Source organism: Trachypithecus francoisi, unplaced genomic scaffold (genome assembly GCF_009764315.1).
Source record: "Trachypithecus francoisi isolate TF-2019V2 unplaced genomic scaffold, Tfra_2.0 Lachesis_group7, whole genome shotgun sequence".
Taxonomy (NCBI): Eukaryota; Metazoa; Chordata; class Mammalia; order Primates; family Cercopithecidae; genus Trachypithecus; species Trachypithecus francoisi.
The window spans coordinates 95918944-95934854 of NW_022681472.1; the positions used below are offsets into that span (position 1 = coordinate 95918944).

The 15911-nt window shown below is 43.0% G+C and overlaps 1 protein-coding gene across 37 annotated transcripts in view; it reads right to left on the bottom strand.

The window, feature by feature from the left end:
* PTK2 (protein tyrosine kinase 2) overlaps positions 1-15911 on the bottom strand; it is a 366245-nt gene that overhangs the window by 99462 nt on the left and 250872 nt on the right. For all 37 annotated transcript variants that reach the window (XM_033203331.1, XM_033203330.1, XM_033203297.1 and 34 more), the window contains 2 exons: positions 15735-15832; positions 5686-5770 (listed from right to left, as the gene is read on the bottom strand). In XM_033203331.1, the coding sequence (XP_033059222.1) occupies positions 5686-5770; positions 15735-15832 (183 nt within the window). The remainder of the gene's footprint in view (positions 1-5685; positions 5771-15734; positions 15833-15911) is intronic.

Here is a 15911-nt window from a genome sequence, read left to right on the forward strand (position 1 = left end):
CCAAAGTGCTGGGATTACAGGCGTGAGCCACCACGCCCAGCCTAGTTATACTTCTGAAAACTTTCAGCTTTTCTGAAGACTAATTCAATTAAGACATAAGGCTGGCAATAGGGGAACTTTAAACTCAATTCCACAGGCCAGTTCAGCTCACAAATGGGCATAAATTGGCACAAAAAGGTATGTCCTACTATTGAGGTGTAAGATAACCACTGTTAAGAAAAACCCTTCTTTCCTTCTGCATATATGGCAGGGGGGAAGAAGAAGAATGAAGGAAGGGGAGGAGGAGGATGAGGAGGGGAAAGAGAAGGGGGAGGAGGAAGAGGAGGGGGAAGAGGAGGAGGAAGAGGAATAGGAGGGGAGGAGGAGGAGGAAGAGGAATAGGAGGGGGAAGAGGAGGAGGAGGAGGAAGAGGAGGAGGAGGAAGAGGAATAGGAGGGGGAAGAGGAAAAGGGGGAAGAGGAGAAGGAGGAAGAGGAGGGGGAAGAGGAGGAGGAGGAAGAGGAGGGGGAAGAGGAGGTGGTGGAAGAGGAGGAGGAGGAAGGGGAGGGGGAGGAAGAGGAGGGGAGGAAGGAGGAAGGGGAGGGGAAGAAGAGGAGGGGAGGAGAAGGAAGGGGAGGAGGAGGAGGAGGAAGGGGAGGAGGAGGAGGGGAGGAGGAGGAGGAGGAAGGGGAGGAGGAGGAAGGGGAGGAGGAGGAAGGGGAGGAAGAGGAAGGGGAGGAGGAGGAAGGGGAGGAGGAGGAAGGGGAGGAGGAGGAGCAAGGGGAGGAGGAGCAAGGGGAGGAGGAGCAAGGGGAGGAGAAGGAAGGGGAGGAGAAGGAAGGGGAGAAGGAGGAAGGGGAGGAGAAGAAAGGGGAGGAGGAAGAAGGGGAGGAAAAGGAAGGGGAGGAGAAGGAAGGGGAGGAGAAGGAAGGGGAGAAGGAGGAAGGGAAGGAGGAAGAGGAAGGGGAGGAGGAGGAGGAGGAGGAGGAGGAAGAGGAGAAGAAAGAAGAAGAGGACCATTTCTTTTTTCCTATGGACAGATCTGACCTTGGGCTAGCTTCCTAGGTTTTCCTCTAGAAATCTGATAAGTAGGAGTGTGTAATTCATTTAGGAAGCAACCATCTTTACAGTAAAAAATCACTCTTGACTGGTAAATTACTGGGGGAGGAAGTGAAATGGGACTAAAAATACTTGGTGGAAAGCTGTAGCTAGAAGCTGCCCTGAGTGTGGAGACTATGGTAACTGGGTGTGTTCCTTGCAAGATCCTGGAAGCACAACCCACGGGGCACTCACGAAGGATTTCTATCTTGGACATAAATGGTTCCTGCATCCACCACTGTGGTCTTGTCCTCTTAAATTTAAATGGTTGCTTTCAGAGCCCTAAAAAAGATTTTCCGCTGGGCATGGTGGCTCACGCCTGTAATCCCAGCACTTTGGCAGGCCAAGGTGGGCGGATCACCTGAGGTCAGGAGTTTGAGACCAGCCTGTCCAACATGGTGAAACCCCATTTTTACTAAAAACACAAAATTAGCTGGGTGTGGTGGTGTGCGCCTGTAGTCCCAGCTACTCAGGAGGCTGAGGCAGGAGACTCACTTGAGCCTGGGAGGTGGACACTGCAGTGAGCCGGGATTGTGCCACGGCATTCCATCCAGCCTGGGCGATAGACTGAGACTCCATCTTAAAACACACACAAAAACAGTTTCTAGGACAGCTGTGAGGACTTTCACATGAGAGAAATGCCAGCTGCTGCCTTTCTGGCATACTTTGTTTATGGTCCTGTAGTACTCTCAGGAGTGTTGATGCCAAATGGGGCCTATGGCAGTAACATGAGTTTGACTGCCTAATTGAGCCAAGATGACCAAGAGGGCACTGCACAGAGACATACACATCTGTGTGTGGACATGTATGTTAAGGTGTATGCATTTATAATTTCTAATGTCAGGGCTGAGGTACTTGCACAGTATACTAGGATTAGTAAGACACAGGACAGAATTCACAGAACTATAGGATCTCAAAACTGGAGGTGATTTTTTTTTTTTTTTTTTTTTTTTGAGACGGAGTCTCGCTCTGTCGCCTGGGCTGGAGTGCAGTGGCTGGATCTCAGCTCACTGCAAGCTTCGCCTCCCGGGTTTACGCCATTCTCCTGCCTCAGCCTCCCGAGCAGCTGGGACTACAGGCGCCAGCCACCTCGCCCGGCTAGCTTTTTTGTATTTTTTAGTAGAGACGGGGTTTCACCATATTAGCCAGGATGGTCTCGATCTCCTGACCTCGTGATCCGCCCGTCTCGGCCTCCCAAAGTGCTGGGATTACAGGCTTGAGCCACCACGCCCGCCCAACTGGAGGTGATTTTAAAGGTGACGTGGTCCAGTGGGTCCAAAAACACCTGATTTCACGACTATAAAAATGGGGGGAAATAATTCTGATGCCAAGCAAGGAAATTAGAATAACAGAAGTAATTTAAAAAATATGATCAACATGTAATATTGCCAACATGTTACAGAACAGCTGGTACTGATCATTGTGAGGAAAAATTGTACAAGACTTTGAAATGGGCAAAACAATATTAGTGGGTGTTGTGTCTAGCTCACTTACGTGTTTTACAAATTTTCCCTCATATTCCAAGAACAGGACCTGGCAGTTTTTTTCAACAAATACCACCAACAAAAATCCATATAATGTAAACACCCAGCATATAATCCAAAACATATAATTAAATCTCACCTTGACACATTCAGTTCATTGCTTATACCGTGATATTTCTGGATAAACATTCAGGCACCCAGCATATTTACTACAACTATACTTTCAATTTAATATAAGTAACTATTTAACATTTGGTTTTACATTATTCTCACATATAATTATCAAGCCTTTCATATTTCCTCAGAAGTAATTATTAGAAATACAAACCAGCACAAGGCTAAGAGTCTTGTGGCCACTAGGAAACTCTATCCAAACTGAACTAAAAATCAACACATAGAATAGTTTACCTTATTATATACCAGTCTGGGGCAGAAAGCTAAGGCCCAGGGGCTGCCATCTGCTTTTGTAAATAAAGTTTTACTGGAACATATTCTTGTTCATTCTTTTCTGTCCTGTCTATGGATGTACAATGACAGAGCTGAATACTTGGGACAGAGGCTGCATGATCTGCAGAACCTAAAATATGTACTATATGGCCCTTTAAAGAAAAAGTTTAACTATTCCTGATTGAGGCCTTATTTTCTCTCTTATACATAGCCTCGTAAAGCCCTACAGAAGTTTAGATACAGTGCATCTATCATATTTCCCTGAAATAACTGCTGAGTAACCCTATCGAAGACGAAAACATTAGCCTGACTTGATTACACCTATAAAATGATGTAACTGATTTTTGTAATGACAATTCCAAAGTCCTACAAAATCACAACACAGTAATTGTTCAGAATTTTAGGAAAAGATAACCAATTTTTAAAATTTGCATTTTTGAAAATATAAAATGCTCAAGAATACCAGCAAAGGTAAGGCAGACATGGTGTTGGGTGACGATGACTGATGTGGTCTGTTTTCTTGGCCTAGGTGCTATGTAGAAATGAACTAGTCAAGACAGAAGTCATTGGTCAGGCCTTCTCTTGTATCTTAAGTCAAAGATTCAGGAATAGGATTAAGGATGTACTGAGACTTAATTAATGTAGTCATCACATGGCTTACCCTATGAATTATAATTTATTGGACTGTTAGGTGGTAAATATTTACAATGGAAAGCAGAAGGCATTCATTTGATGTACACATAATGAAGGACACCAGAATGACAAACATCTACCAGGTGTTCTCTAGGTGTCAAGCACCGTACAGGGCACTGAGTATGGAGTGGTGAGCAAAACAAACATGGTCTTTATCCCCAGGGAGCTTAAGATCCAGAGGATGAGAGGAAGAGACAGACAATAATCATTTGTAAACAATGTAGCTTTAATTAGGAATCATTAGGAAGAAAAAGAACGTAGTCTTGTGTGACAAAAAATACTAAGGGAAGACTTTAAATACGGTGGTCAGAAAAAGGTTCTCTATTGGAGGTAATGTTTAAGCTGGGGCCTGAAGCATGACAAGAGGCAAACCATAGGAAAGGAGGAAGAGGAAAATCACCACTTGAGGGCAGGTAAGGAAGAGCTTGATGTGTACAAGATCCTTGCTCTTTAAGAGCTGACATTTGGGAAAGAAGACCTATTCATGCAGAGCTCACTCAAGCTAGCTTCTTCAGAGGAGGCACAAACCAAGAGTCAGAGGAATGGAGGTGGAGAAAATTATTTTTAAGGGCTGGGCACAGTGGCTCACGCCTGTAATCCCAGCTCCCTGGGAGGCTGATGCAGGCAGAGCCTAGAACTTTAGAACATCCTGGGAAACACAGCAAAAACCCATCTCTCCAAAAAAAGAGGGAAAAAAATACAAAAAAATTAGCTGGATGTGGTGGCATGCATCTGCAGTGCCAGGTATCTGCAGCCCTGAGATGAGAGGATCCCCTGAGTCCAGAAGGTGACACAGCGAGACCCGAGAGAGACCCTGCCTCAAAAAAAAAAAAGTAACTGTTTCTAGCTACAGTTACCTGGGAAGCCATCAGAAGAGTCCTTTGCCGAGGTCTCTTCTTGCAGGAAATTGTCTTTTGTTTTGTTTTTTGGAGACAGGGTCTCATTCAGTCACTTAGGTTGGAGTGCAATGGTGCAATCTTAGCTCACTGCGACACGGGCCTCCCAGGCTCAAGTGATCCTCCCATCTCAGCTTCCTAAGCAGCTCGGACTACAGGCATGTGCCAACATGCCCAGCTAATTTTTTTAATTTTTAAATTTTTTCATAGAGACGGGGTTTCACCATGTTGCCCAGGTGGTCTCAAACTCCTGGGCTCAAGTAATCCTCTCAACTTGGCCTCCCAAAGTACTGGGATTACAGGCGTGAGCCACCGCACCTGGCCTCTTTTCGGGAGATTTGTTCTTTTTCTTTCTTTTTTTTTTTTTTGAGGCAGAGTTTGCTCTATTGCCCAACCTGGAGTGCAGTGTCGCTATCTCGTCTCACTGCAACCTCCCTTTCTGGGGTTCAAGCTATTCTCCTGCCTCAGTCTCCTGAGTAGCTGGGACTACAGGTGCATGCCACCACGCACGGCTAATTTTTTGTAATTTTAGTAAAGACTGTTTCACCATGTTGGCCAGGCTGGTCTCAAACTTCTGACCTCAGATGATCTTCCTGCCTTGGCCTCCCAAAGTGCTGGGATTACAGGTGTGAGCCACCGCGCCTGGCCTGGGTGATTTGTTCTGATTTTGTAGCAGGACAAGGGGAATGGTCACAGAGCCCTATTCCTTCACTAGTCTATGAGCTCCATCAGGGCAGGGACTGTGTGTGTCATGCTCACCTCTACATTCCCAGAGTCTGGGCAGCATCAAGATTAGGATTGCTTATATATCTGCACCAATTCCAGTGCAAAGATGTGTGATGGCATAAGTACCAAAGTATAAAGGAAATGTACATCAATCTACCTTTATACATAAAACATGATGGTTTACCTGGAAAAATTTGTAGATAGGTGCTTGTACAAATTTAGACATTAATTTGCAAGGCAAAATAATAAACACAGTTGTCTCCTAAAAGTCAAAACATCATTTTTCTTATTTCTTCAGACACAGTTTGGATTTCACAGATAGAAAATCAAATGGAGTTCCACAGAAATTTCTAGAAACTTACAGGCTTCTTGAAGAAATTTCTCTCTCACGCTGTCCGAAGTACAGTTTTTACATGTTTTAATTGCAACCGCCAAAGCTGGATTCTCCTGTGTTAGGGAAATTATAGAATCACACACACATGCAAAAAGGTTTGCTATATTAATCGATTCATGAAAAGCTGTCTGTTTTGCAATATTATGTGGGTTATGGACCAGACAGAATCAGAAAGGCAAAATCTCAAGAATGAGAGGAATACTTAAAAACACTCAGTATAAAATCCTCTGAGAAAACCGTTCATGCACGTGAAACATTACAGCAATTCATTTATTCATTCATCTACAAACATGCGTTGAAGATACACCATGTGGCTGGTACTATTATAAGTGCTTGGGATACACTGGTGAACAGTAGGGGCAGCAGTCCCTGTACCTGTCAAGCTTACATTCCAGTGAGGAACACAGATAATAAATAAGGAATTAATTACATGGTATGTTAGAAGGTAACCGTGTTACAGAAAAGGGAGAGAGCAGATCAGGATATGGAGACAGGGATGGAGGCTGCTGTATGACGTGCACCTCACTGAGCAGATGTGATAAGAGCAAAAAACTGAAGGAGGGAGGAGAGGGAGCTGGCTAAGGAACAGCAGGGAATAGTGCATAGTGTGCTCAAGGGACATGAGCAAGCCAGTGAGGCTGGCACAGAGGGTGGAAGGTAGGAGGGTGAAGATAACAAGAGTCAGAGAGGAACAAAGGGGCCAGACCACACAGGGCCTTCAAGGCCAACAGAAAGATGTGGCTTTTACTCAAGTGAAATGGAGAGCCAAGGTAGGGTTTGGACATTGGAGCACCATGGCCTGACCCAAAATTTTGAAGGACCATTCTGCTGTGGTACTGAGAAATAGCTGCAGAGAGGCACGGTTAGAGATACAGGGAGTTCTATGGGTGGCTACCAGAGTACCCCAGGTGACAGGTGATGGTGGCTTGGACAAACATGGTAGCAGTGGAGGTGGAGAGATGGGCTGAGATTCTGGCAATACTCTGAAGCTAGGGCAAAGGTGGCTCATGATGCAGGTGTGAGAGAGTCAACTTCAGGTTTTTGACCAGAAAAACTGACATGATGGAAGGGGAAGATCAGAAGCTCGGCTTGGGATGTAATAAGCTTGAGATGTCAGTAAGACAGCCAAGTCACACAGGTGAAGTGACCAGCAGGATACTGCGATTGGCGTTCAAGAGAGAAATCTGAACTGGACATAGAAATCCAGAAGTAGCCTAGCTCATCTGACTGGATGAAATCACCAAGAGAGATGAGAGAGGTCCAAGAACTGTGCTTTGAAGCTCTTCAACATGAAGAGGTCAGGGAGAAGAGTGGAAAATGTCAAAGGAGACTGAGAAGGGGTGACCAGGAAGGTAGGAAACAAACCAAGAAAATGTGTTGCTCTGAAAGCCAAAAAGTCATTATGTACATTTATTAGTCTTTAACATCATTTTATATATTATAATTATACATAACACAGAGATAATATTGTCATTTACATAACTACTGTCTATTCTCCATCACTAAAATGTAAGTTCCAAGACAGCAGGTAACTTGCCTGTCTTGTGTGTCAAAAAATCCCCATTAGTATAGCTGATGCATATTATACATTCAGTAAAGAATTGTGGAATTAATGCTACTAATATCTTTCTTTTAAATGCAGATGTTCATTAATAAGTTAGATGTGTCATATTTTAAAAATACCTTAGATTATGTTTTGCTTAACAAATTAGCTGTCGCATATTTTCAAAATACCTTAAGTACCTTTATTTATTTTAGACTTCACACTAATTGTATACTATATGTTTCCAGGAAATAAAACATTTTCAAAGAAGAGAAATTTGAATGGTAAGAGAACTGCCTCATCTGCTCAGGGATTGCAGTCCCTTTCTTCACCTCCGGAGGAGGCATACCCATGTGCCAGATGCCTCAAGGAAGGGTTCAGGTGGTAATGGCGACATGGCCCTTGGAGGACAGAGTAGTTGGCTCACACAGAATATGAACAAGAGCTCAGAATATCTATCTACTAAATGTTTGAGTTTACAACCGTAGAATCATTAACCATATCTGTGATAAAATATAACCACTTTGCTTTGAATGAGTTAGTCTTGTCTTCCTTAATTAGACTGCATACTTCTTTAGGACCATGCCCATGAATTCTTTTTCCAGCTAAATATGGGGCTGGTGGCAAGTAACAGGTATACGAGAAAATCGTATGGTTGGTATACTGTATAATTGACAGAAAATGCCCATTTTATAGACGATCAGAGCAACAAATCTTCCATAAGACCATAAAACCATCATCAATCCTGTCAACTAATCAAATACTCAGTAAATATGGTGCTTTATTAAGACAGTCTAAGGAAATGCAAACAAAATACTGCTCTTTAAAGACCTAGGGTTTCAAATGAATGCTAAGCATAAGAATCCATAGCTGGCAAATACACTAAATGCCACATACGAGCAGATCATGAGGTTCAGCCATCAGTTTGGTGAATAGGACACGCAGCTAGCAGCCGCTAAAGTGGACAGCAGAGGTATGGGGAATGCTAAACTGTCAGAAGGGCCAGTTACAGAGATCAGACTGCTGGAGAATGGGTCAGTTCAAAGTAAATAAGACCAGAACATGTGCAAAGGGTTTTTTCTAAAAACTAAAAAGTCACTCATCTGTAATTACTCGAAATAGATTTTTTAAATCTGTAAAATACAGGCAATATTTAAGGAAGTGAGAAGTTTTTCATTGTTCAATGAAAATAGCACCCTGTGACCACTATGCCTAGACACGAGATGCATGATTAGGCTCTGAATTAATAACAACTAGTAGACATTTAAAATATCTTTTTTTTTTTTTTTTTGAGATGGAGTCTTGCTCTGTCGCCCAGGCTGGAGTGCAACGGCCGGATCTCAGCTCACTGCAACCTCCGCCTCCCGGGTTTACGCCATTCTCCTGCCTCAGCCTCCGGAGTAGCTGGGACTACAGGCGCCCGCCACCTTGCCCGGCTAATTTTTTGTATTTTTAGTAGAGACGGGGTTTCACCGTGTTAGCCAGGATGGTCTCGATCTCCTGACCTCGTGATCCGCCCGTCTCGGCCTCCCAAAGTGCTGGGATTACAGGCTTGAGCCACCGCGCCCGGCCTTAAAATATCTTAACAAACAAATCTAGAAAAAAGCTATTCTAGAATGAATTAAGAGAAAATTAGATTTAATAATGGATTTTAAGGCTGGGAATAATAATGAGAGAATGTACAAGTGATCAGCAGGTGCTTGAAGAAAAGAAAATACAAGCCTGATAACCCTGCCTAATAAAGAAAAAAATATGTGCCAATCAGATAAACTTCATGTTTACTGACTCTCAGAATGAAGGTCAAAATTCTTACCTCAAGGTTCACACAGCCCCACACATGCCCCCTGGTGGCTCTCCTAGTCTTCAAAAGGTTTCCTTTTGCCTTCCCCTTGTTTCCTATCCTTCTGCTCTGCGGCCACACGGGCCTCCTGGTGGTGTCCTGTCCTGCCCTGCCTCATGGCCTTGGCACTGGCTGTTCCTTCTGCCTAGAACAGGCTTCCCCACGAGAATGCTCATGCTCCACTCCCTGTCTTACTGCAAAGCTCTGCTAACACATCTTGTCAGAATGTCTTTCTGACCAATCCATGTGGAACAGCATCTTGACCTTCCCTTGTCCATGCATTGTTTTTCTCAGACCCTCTTGGGATTTAGTGTATGTCTTTTTTGCCTGTCAACTTGTGCCTCAGCTAGAATTAAGTTATATCCCCCCTGCACCATCTAGAAACAGTAGCTGTCACAGAGCAGACAATGGTTACAAAATTGCTGAAATAATTAACTGAATCTTAAAGTATCCAATGGTAGGTCCTAGCCCATGAAATTTATGCCAAGTTACATTTTGACCAGTTATCAAGAATGCTTGATAAAATATTATTTGATTTTATAGAATACTAAAGAGTATGTTCTAGAAAAAGGATTTAAAATAGAAACTTACAGAAATGAACAGATTGCTTTGCACTATAAAATTAGACTCCCACATTAAAAACAAAACAAACATATACAATATACACAAGAAAGATATTTAACAGGCCGGGCATGGTGACTCACATCTGTAATCCCAGCACACTGGGAGGCCGAGGCAGGTGGGTCACTTGAGGTCAGGAGTTCGAGACCAGCCTAGCAACATGGTGAAACCCCATCTCTACTAAAAATACAAAAACTAGCTCGGTGTGATGGTATGTGCCTGTAATACCAGCTACTCGGGAGGCTGAGGCAGGAGAATCACTTGAACCTGGGAGGCGGAGGTTGTAGTGATCAGAGATCATACCACTGCACTCCAGCCTGGGCAACAGAGCAAGGCTCCGTCTCAAAAAAAAAGAAAAGAAAAAGATATTTAACAAAATATGAATCTTCAGGGACTGGAATTCATTCAACAAACATTCAGTAAACATTAGATTATGGGCCAGGTGCGGTGGCTCACGTCTGTAATCCCAACACTTTGGGAGGCCGAGGCGGGTGGATCACCTGAGGTCGGGAGTTCAAGACCAGCCTGAACAACATGGAGAAACCCCATCTCTACTAAAAATATAAAAATAGCCCAGTGTGGTGGTGCATGCCTGTAATCCCAGCTACTTGAGAGGCTGAGGCAGGAGAATTGCTTGAACCCGGGAGGCAGAGGTTGCGGTGAGCTGAGATTGCACCACTGCACTCCAGCCTGGGCAACAAGAGCGAAACTCTGTCTCAAAAAAAAAAAAAAAAAGGCTGGGCGCGGTGGCTCAAGCCTGTAATCCCAGCACTTTGGGAGGCCGAGATGGGCGGATCATGAGGTCAGGAGATCGAGACCATCCTGGCTAACACAGTGAAACCCCATCTCTACTAAAAAAATACAAAAAACTAGCCGGGCGAGGTGGCGAGTGCCTGTAGTCCCAGCTACTTGGGAGGCTAAGGTAGGAGAATGGCGTAAACCCGGGAGGCGGAGCTTGCAGTGAGCTGAGATCCGGCCACTGCACTCCAGCCTGGGCGACAGAGCGAGACTCTGTCTCAACCAAAAAAAAAAAAGAAAAAAGAAAAAGAAAAAAGGCTGGGCATGGTAGCTCATGCCTGTAATCCCAGCACTTTGGGAGGCCAAGGCGGGTGGATCACAAGGTCAGGAGATTGAGACCATCCTGGCTAACCTGTTGAAATCTCGTCTCTACTAAAAATACAAAAAAATTAGCTAGGCATGGTGGTGGGCACCTGTAGTCCCAGCTACTCGGGAGGCTGAGGCAGGAGAATGGCATGAACCTGGGAGGCAGAGCTTGCAGTGAGCCGTGATCGTGCCACTGCACTCCAGCCTGGGCGATAGAGCGAGACTCTGTCTCAAATAAATAAATAAATACATTTAGATTATGGCTATTTTAAAAAATTATCTTGTATTTTTATAACTAAAATGGATTACGTATTTTAAAAGTGAATGAAATAAAGTCCACTAATCCTGCTATCAGCTGTGTAAGTCATGGTACTCTGGGAACTTTAGAATGCTTACCATCAGGAATTGTAGAGATTATAGGAAGCTCAGAGACAATTTAGTTAAATTCCAGTAATGCAGTCACCTTATCTCCCCCCATCTCAAACTGAGGCAGAGCCAGATCTAAATTTGTTTGTTGTTGTTTTTCCCACTAAATTTGGATCCATTGCTCCTTCTACTCCACTTTGCCTCTAAGTGCAGAGTTAAGAGAATGTGGAATACAGGTAATACACCCATAGTTTAAAAAAATTGAAAAAGGAGTAAAAACAGCTAAAATATATAATAAATCATACAATTTGATATAAGAACAAGAGTAAACGGCTTTCAAAACTGAACTTTAAAACACTGAACTAATTTGGTTAGTTTACTGGTGGCAATTATCTGTTATTTCTGATAAAAACCTTTTATAACTTTTGGGTTATAAAAGTAATGCTCAGAGCATCACTAGTACACACGTAAAGGACATTTAAAAATGGGTAAACATGGAGTTACCAAGGAAAAAAATGGCCATTTGTAGTTTCCAAGCAGGAGTATAAAATAAGAGTAAATTTTCTCTGTTTTGTAACTTTATTAGAGCCATCTCTGTTCACCTGCTACTATTCTAGTTCAAAGACAGTTTCTTGAGCAAGCATGTCTGTCATGTGCCACAAAGTAACATTTTGGTCAGTGATGGACCACATATACCATAGTGGTCTCATAAGAGTATAAAGAAGCTGAAAAATTCCTACTGCCTAGTGACATCATAGAAATCAAATTTCTTGCCGGGCGCGGTGGCTCAAGCTGTAATCCCAGCACTTTGGGAGGCCGAGACGGGTGGATCACGAGGTCAGGAGATTAAGACCATCCTGGCTAACACCGTGAAACCCTGTCTCTACTAAAAAATACAAAAAACTAGCCGGGTGAGGTGGCGGGCGCCTGTAGTCCCAGCTACTCCGGAGGCTGAGGCAGGAGAATGGCGTAAATCCGGGAGGCGGAGCTTGCAGTGAGCTGAGATCCAGCCACTGCACTCCAGCCTGGGTGATAGAGCGAGACTCCGTCTCAAAAAAAAAAAAAAAAAAAAAAGAAATCAAATTTCTTATGTGATCATGGTGATGCTGGTGTAAACAAACTTACTGTACTACCAGTCATACAATAGTACATAAATTATGTATAGTGATTAATACATGATAATGATAATAAACAACTATGTTACAGGTTTGTGTATTTACTATACTTTTTCTTTTTCTCTAATATACTACACTTTTAATTGTTATCTTAGAGTGTACTCCTACTTATTTATTTTTTAGAGGCAGAGTCTCACTCTCTTGTCCAGGCTGGAGTGCACTGGTGTGAACAAGACTTACTGCAGCCTTGACCTCCTGGACTCAAGTGATCTTCCCTCAGCCTCCCAAGTTGCTGAGACTACAGTTGTGCACCACAACGCCAGGTTAATTTTCAAAGTTTTGTTTGAGACAGGGTCTTACTAAGTTGCCCAGGCTCGTCTTGAACTCCCGGGTTTGAGTCATCTTCCTGCCTCAGTCTCCAAAGTGCTGAAATTACAGTCATGAGCCACCACACCAGCCCCTTCTACTTATAAAACAAAACAAAACAAAACAAAACAAGAAGTAGTTAACTGTAAAACAGCCTCAAGCAGGGCCCTTTGCAGGTATCCAGAAGGAGGTACTGCTGCCCTAGGAGATGACATCTCCATGCACATTACTGCCGCTGAGGATCTTCCGGTGGGACAAGGTGTGGAGGCTGAAGACAGTGATGTGGATGATCTCGGCTCTGTGTAGGCCTAGCCTACTGTATGTGTTTGTGTCTTAGTTAAGAAAAAAGTTTAAAAAATTTAAATAGAAAAAAGCTTAAAAGGTTCATGATGTAAAAAGGTTACAATAAGCTAAGGTTAATTTAATAAGAGTTTTAAAGATAAATTTAATGTAGCCAAAGTGTAGTGTTTATAGCCTATAGTAGTGTACAGTAATATCTAGGCCTTCACACTCCTATATGAGTGTACCATTATTTTATACTTTATACTGTATTTTTACAGTATTTTCTGTATTTAGATATACAAATACCACGTGCTACAACTGCCCACAGTATTCAGTACAGTAACATGCCATACAGGTTTGTAGCCTAGGAGCAACAGGCTATATTATATAGCCTAGATGTGTAGTAGGCTAGACCATCTAAGTTTGCGTAAGTATACCATGTAATGTTTGCACAATCATGAAATCGCCTAACGATGCATTTGTCAGAAAGTATCCCCATCATTACACATGGCACACGATTGTACTATTAGTCTAAAATGTCATTTAAAAAATCACCAATCTAATTTAAAAAGACATGCAATAACAAATGTTGGTGAAGACATGGAGATCTGCACTCTTATACACTGCTGCTAGTAATATAAAATGGTACAGCTGTGTTGGAAATCTTTTTGGCAGTTCATCAAAAAGTTAAACATTCCAGCCTGGGCAACACCATGGGACCCTATCTCTAAAAAAAATAAAATAATTAGCTGGGAATGATGGCACACACTTGTAGTCCCAGCTACTTGGTAGGTGGGAGGACCACTTGAGTCTGGGAGGTTGAGGCTGCAGAAAGTCATGATTGTACCACTGTACTCCCTTGGTGACAGAGCATGACCCTGTCCTAAAAAAAAAAAAGAAAGAAAGAAAAAGTTGGCTGGCTCAGTGGCTCATGCCTGCAATCCAGAAGTTGGAGACTAGCTTGGGAAATGTAGAGAGACGCTGTCTCTACAAAAAAAAATTAAATTAGCTATGTGTGGTGGCGCTTGCCTGTAGTCCTAGTTACAAGGGAGGAGAACTTGAGTCCAGAAACTTGAGGCCACGGTGAGCCATGATTGCGTCACTGCACTTCAGCCTGACTGACAGAGCAAGATCCTGTCTGTCTCTCTCTCTCTCTCTCTCTCTCTCTCTCACACACACACACACAGAGTTAAACAGTAGTTACCACATGATGAAGCAATTCCACTAACAGGCATATACAAAAGAGAACTAAAAACATATATCCAGGGCCGGGCACGATGGCTCACACTTGTAATCCCAGCACTTTGGGAGGCTGAGGCAGGTGGATCATGAGGCCAAGAGATCGAGATCATCCTGGCCAACATGGTGAAACCCCATCTCTACTAAAAATACAAAAATTAGCTGGGCATGGTGGTGCACGCCTGTAGTCCCAGCTGCTCAGGAGGCTGAGGCAGGAGAAACATCTGAACCCAGAAGGTGGAGGCTGCAGTGAGCCGAGAACACACCACTTCATTCAGCCTGGCGACAGAGCAAGACTCCGTCTCACCAAAAAAAAGACGTCTGACCGTCTTCTCACGGAAAAACTCATATATGAATGTTCACAGAAACATTTTAATAGTCAAAAAGTAGAAACAACCAAAATATTCATCAACTGATGAATGGATAAACAAAAGGTGGTCTATATCTATACAAAAGAGTATTGTTTGGCAATAAAAAGGCATGAAGTGCTGACACATACTGCAACACGGATGAGTCTTAAAAGCATTATGCCAAGTGAGAGAAGCCAGTAATAAAAACTCATAGTTTCATTGATACAAAATGTCCAGAATATACAAATCTATAGACACAGAAAGTGGAAGAGTGGCTGCCAGAGGCTGGGGAAGGGTGGAATGGGAATTAACTGCCAATGGGTATAAAGTTCCTGAGGTGAAGAAAATGTTCCAGTTGACTGTGGTGATGGCTGCACAACTTTGTGAATATACTGAAAAGCACTGAATTGTATACTTTAAAAGAGTGAACTTCATAGTAAGCAAATGATACCTCCATCAAGCTATTATTAAAGCGATCTTTTTTATTTTCTTTTTTTTTTCGGGACGGAGTCTCGCTCCGTCACCCAGGCTGGAGTGCAGTGGCGCCATCTCCGCTCACTACAAGCTCCACCACCTCCCAGGTTAACGCCATTCTCCTGCCTCAGCCTCCCTAGAAGCTGGGACTACAGGCGCCCGCCACCACTCCTGGCTAATTTTTTTCTATTTTCAGTGGAGACGGGGTTTCACCATGTTCGCCAGGATGGTCTCGATCTCCTGACCTCGTGATCCGCCTGCCTCAGCCTCCCAAAGTGCTGGGATTACAGGCGTGAGCCACCGCACCCGGCCTAAAGCAATCTTTTTAAAAATATATTGATCTCTTTTGGAGGGTAAATTGGGGCAAATTAACGTTTCTTTCTCAAAAATGCGGGTAAACTAGGTATACTGACTGTTTCTGACTCTCGTCTGATTTGTTAATTCCATCCAAAGAACAGTCACCTATAAAAACTATTACCGATGACAAAGGCTGAAAGAGTAAAATGAATAAAAGGCCCAGCCTTGTAGGAGCTATTGTTGCCACTTTTTGGTTTCTGACTATGCCAAGTATAAGTTGACATTTATGAAGAGCTTTATAAAAGACACCTGTAAATATTAATACCTAGAAGAACTAAGGACTCATAAAGACAAACAAAAGCAATTTAAAGTTAAATAGTCAAAATTAATCTAGTTGTTTGGTAGTCTTAAAAGACTTACTGGACTCATATAAACGCCTTGATGTACATCTCCAAACTGGCCTTCTCCAATACATCGTCCAAGTTCTATTCTTTCTCTTTGAATCTCATAATCCCTGGCTGCAAAACATAATTCACATATTAATACTTAAGTAAAACATTCCACACGTAGAACTAACACTTGACATATTTCTTGATC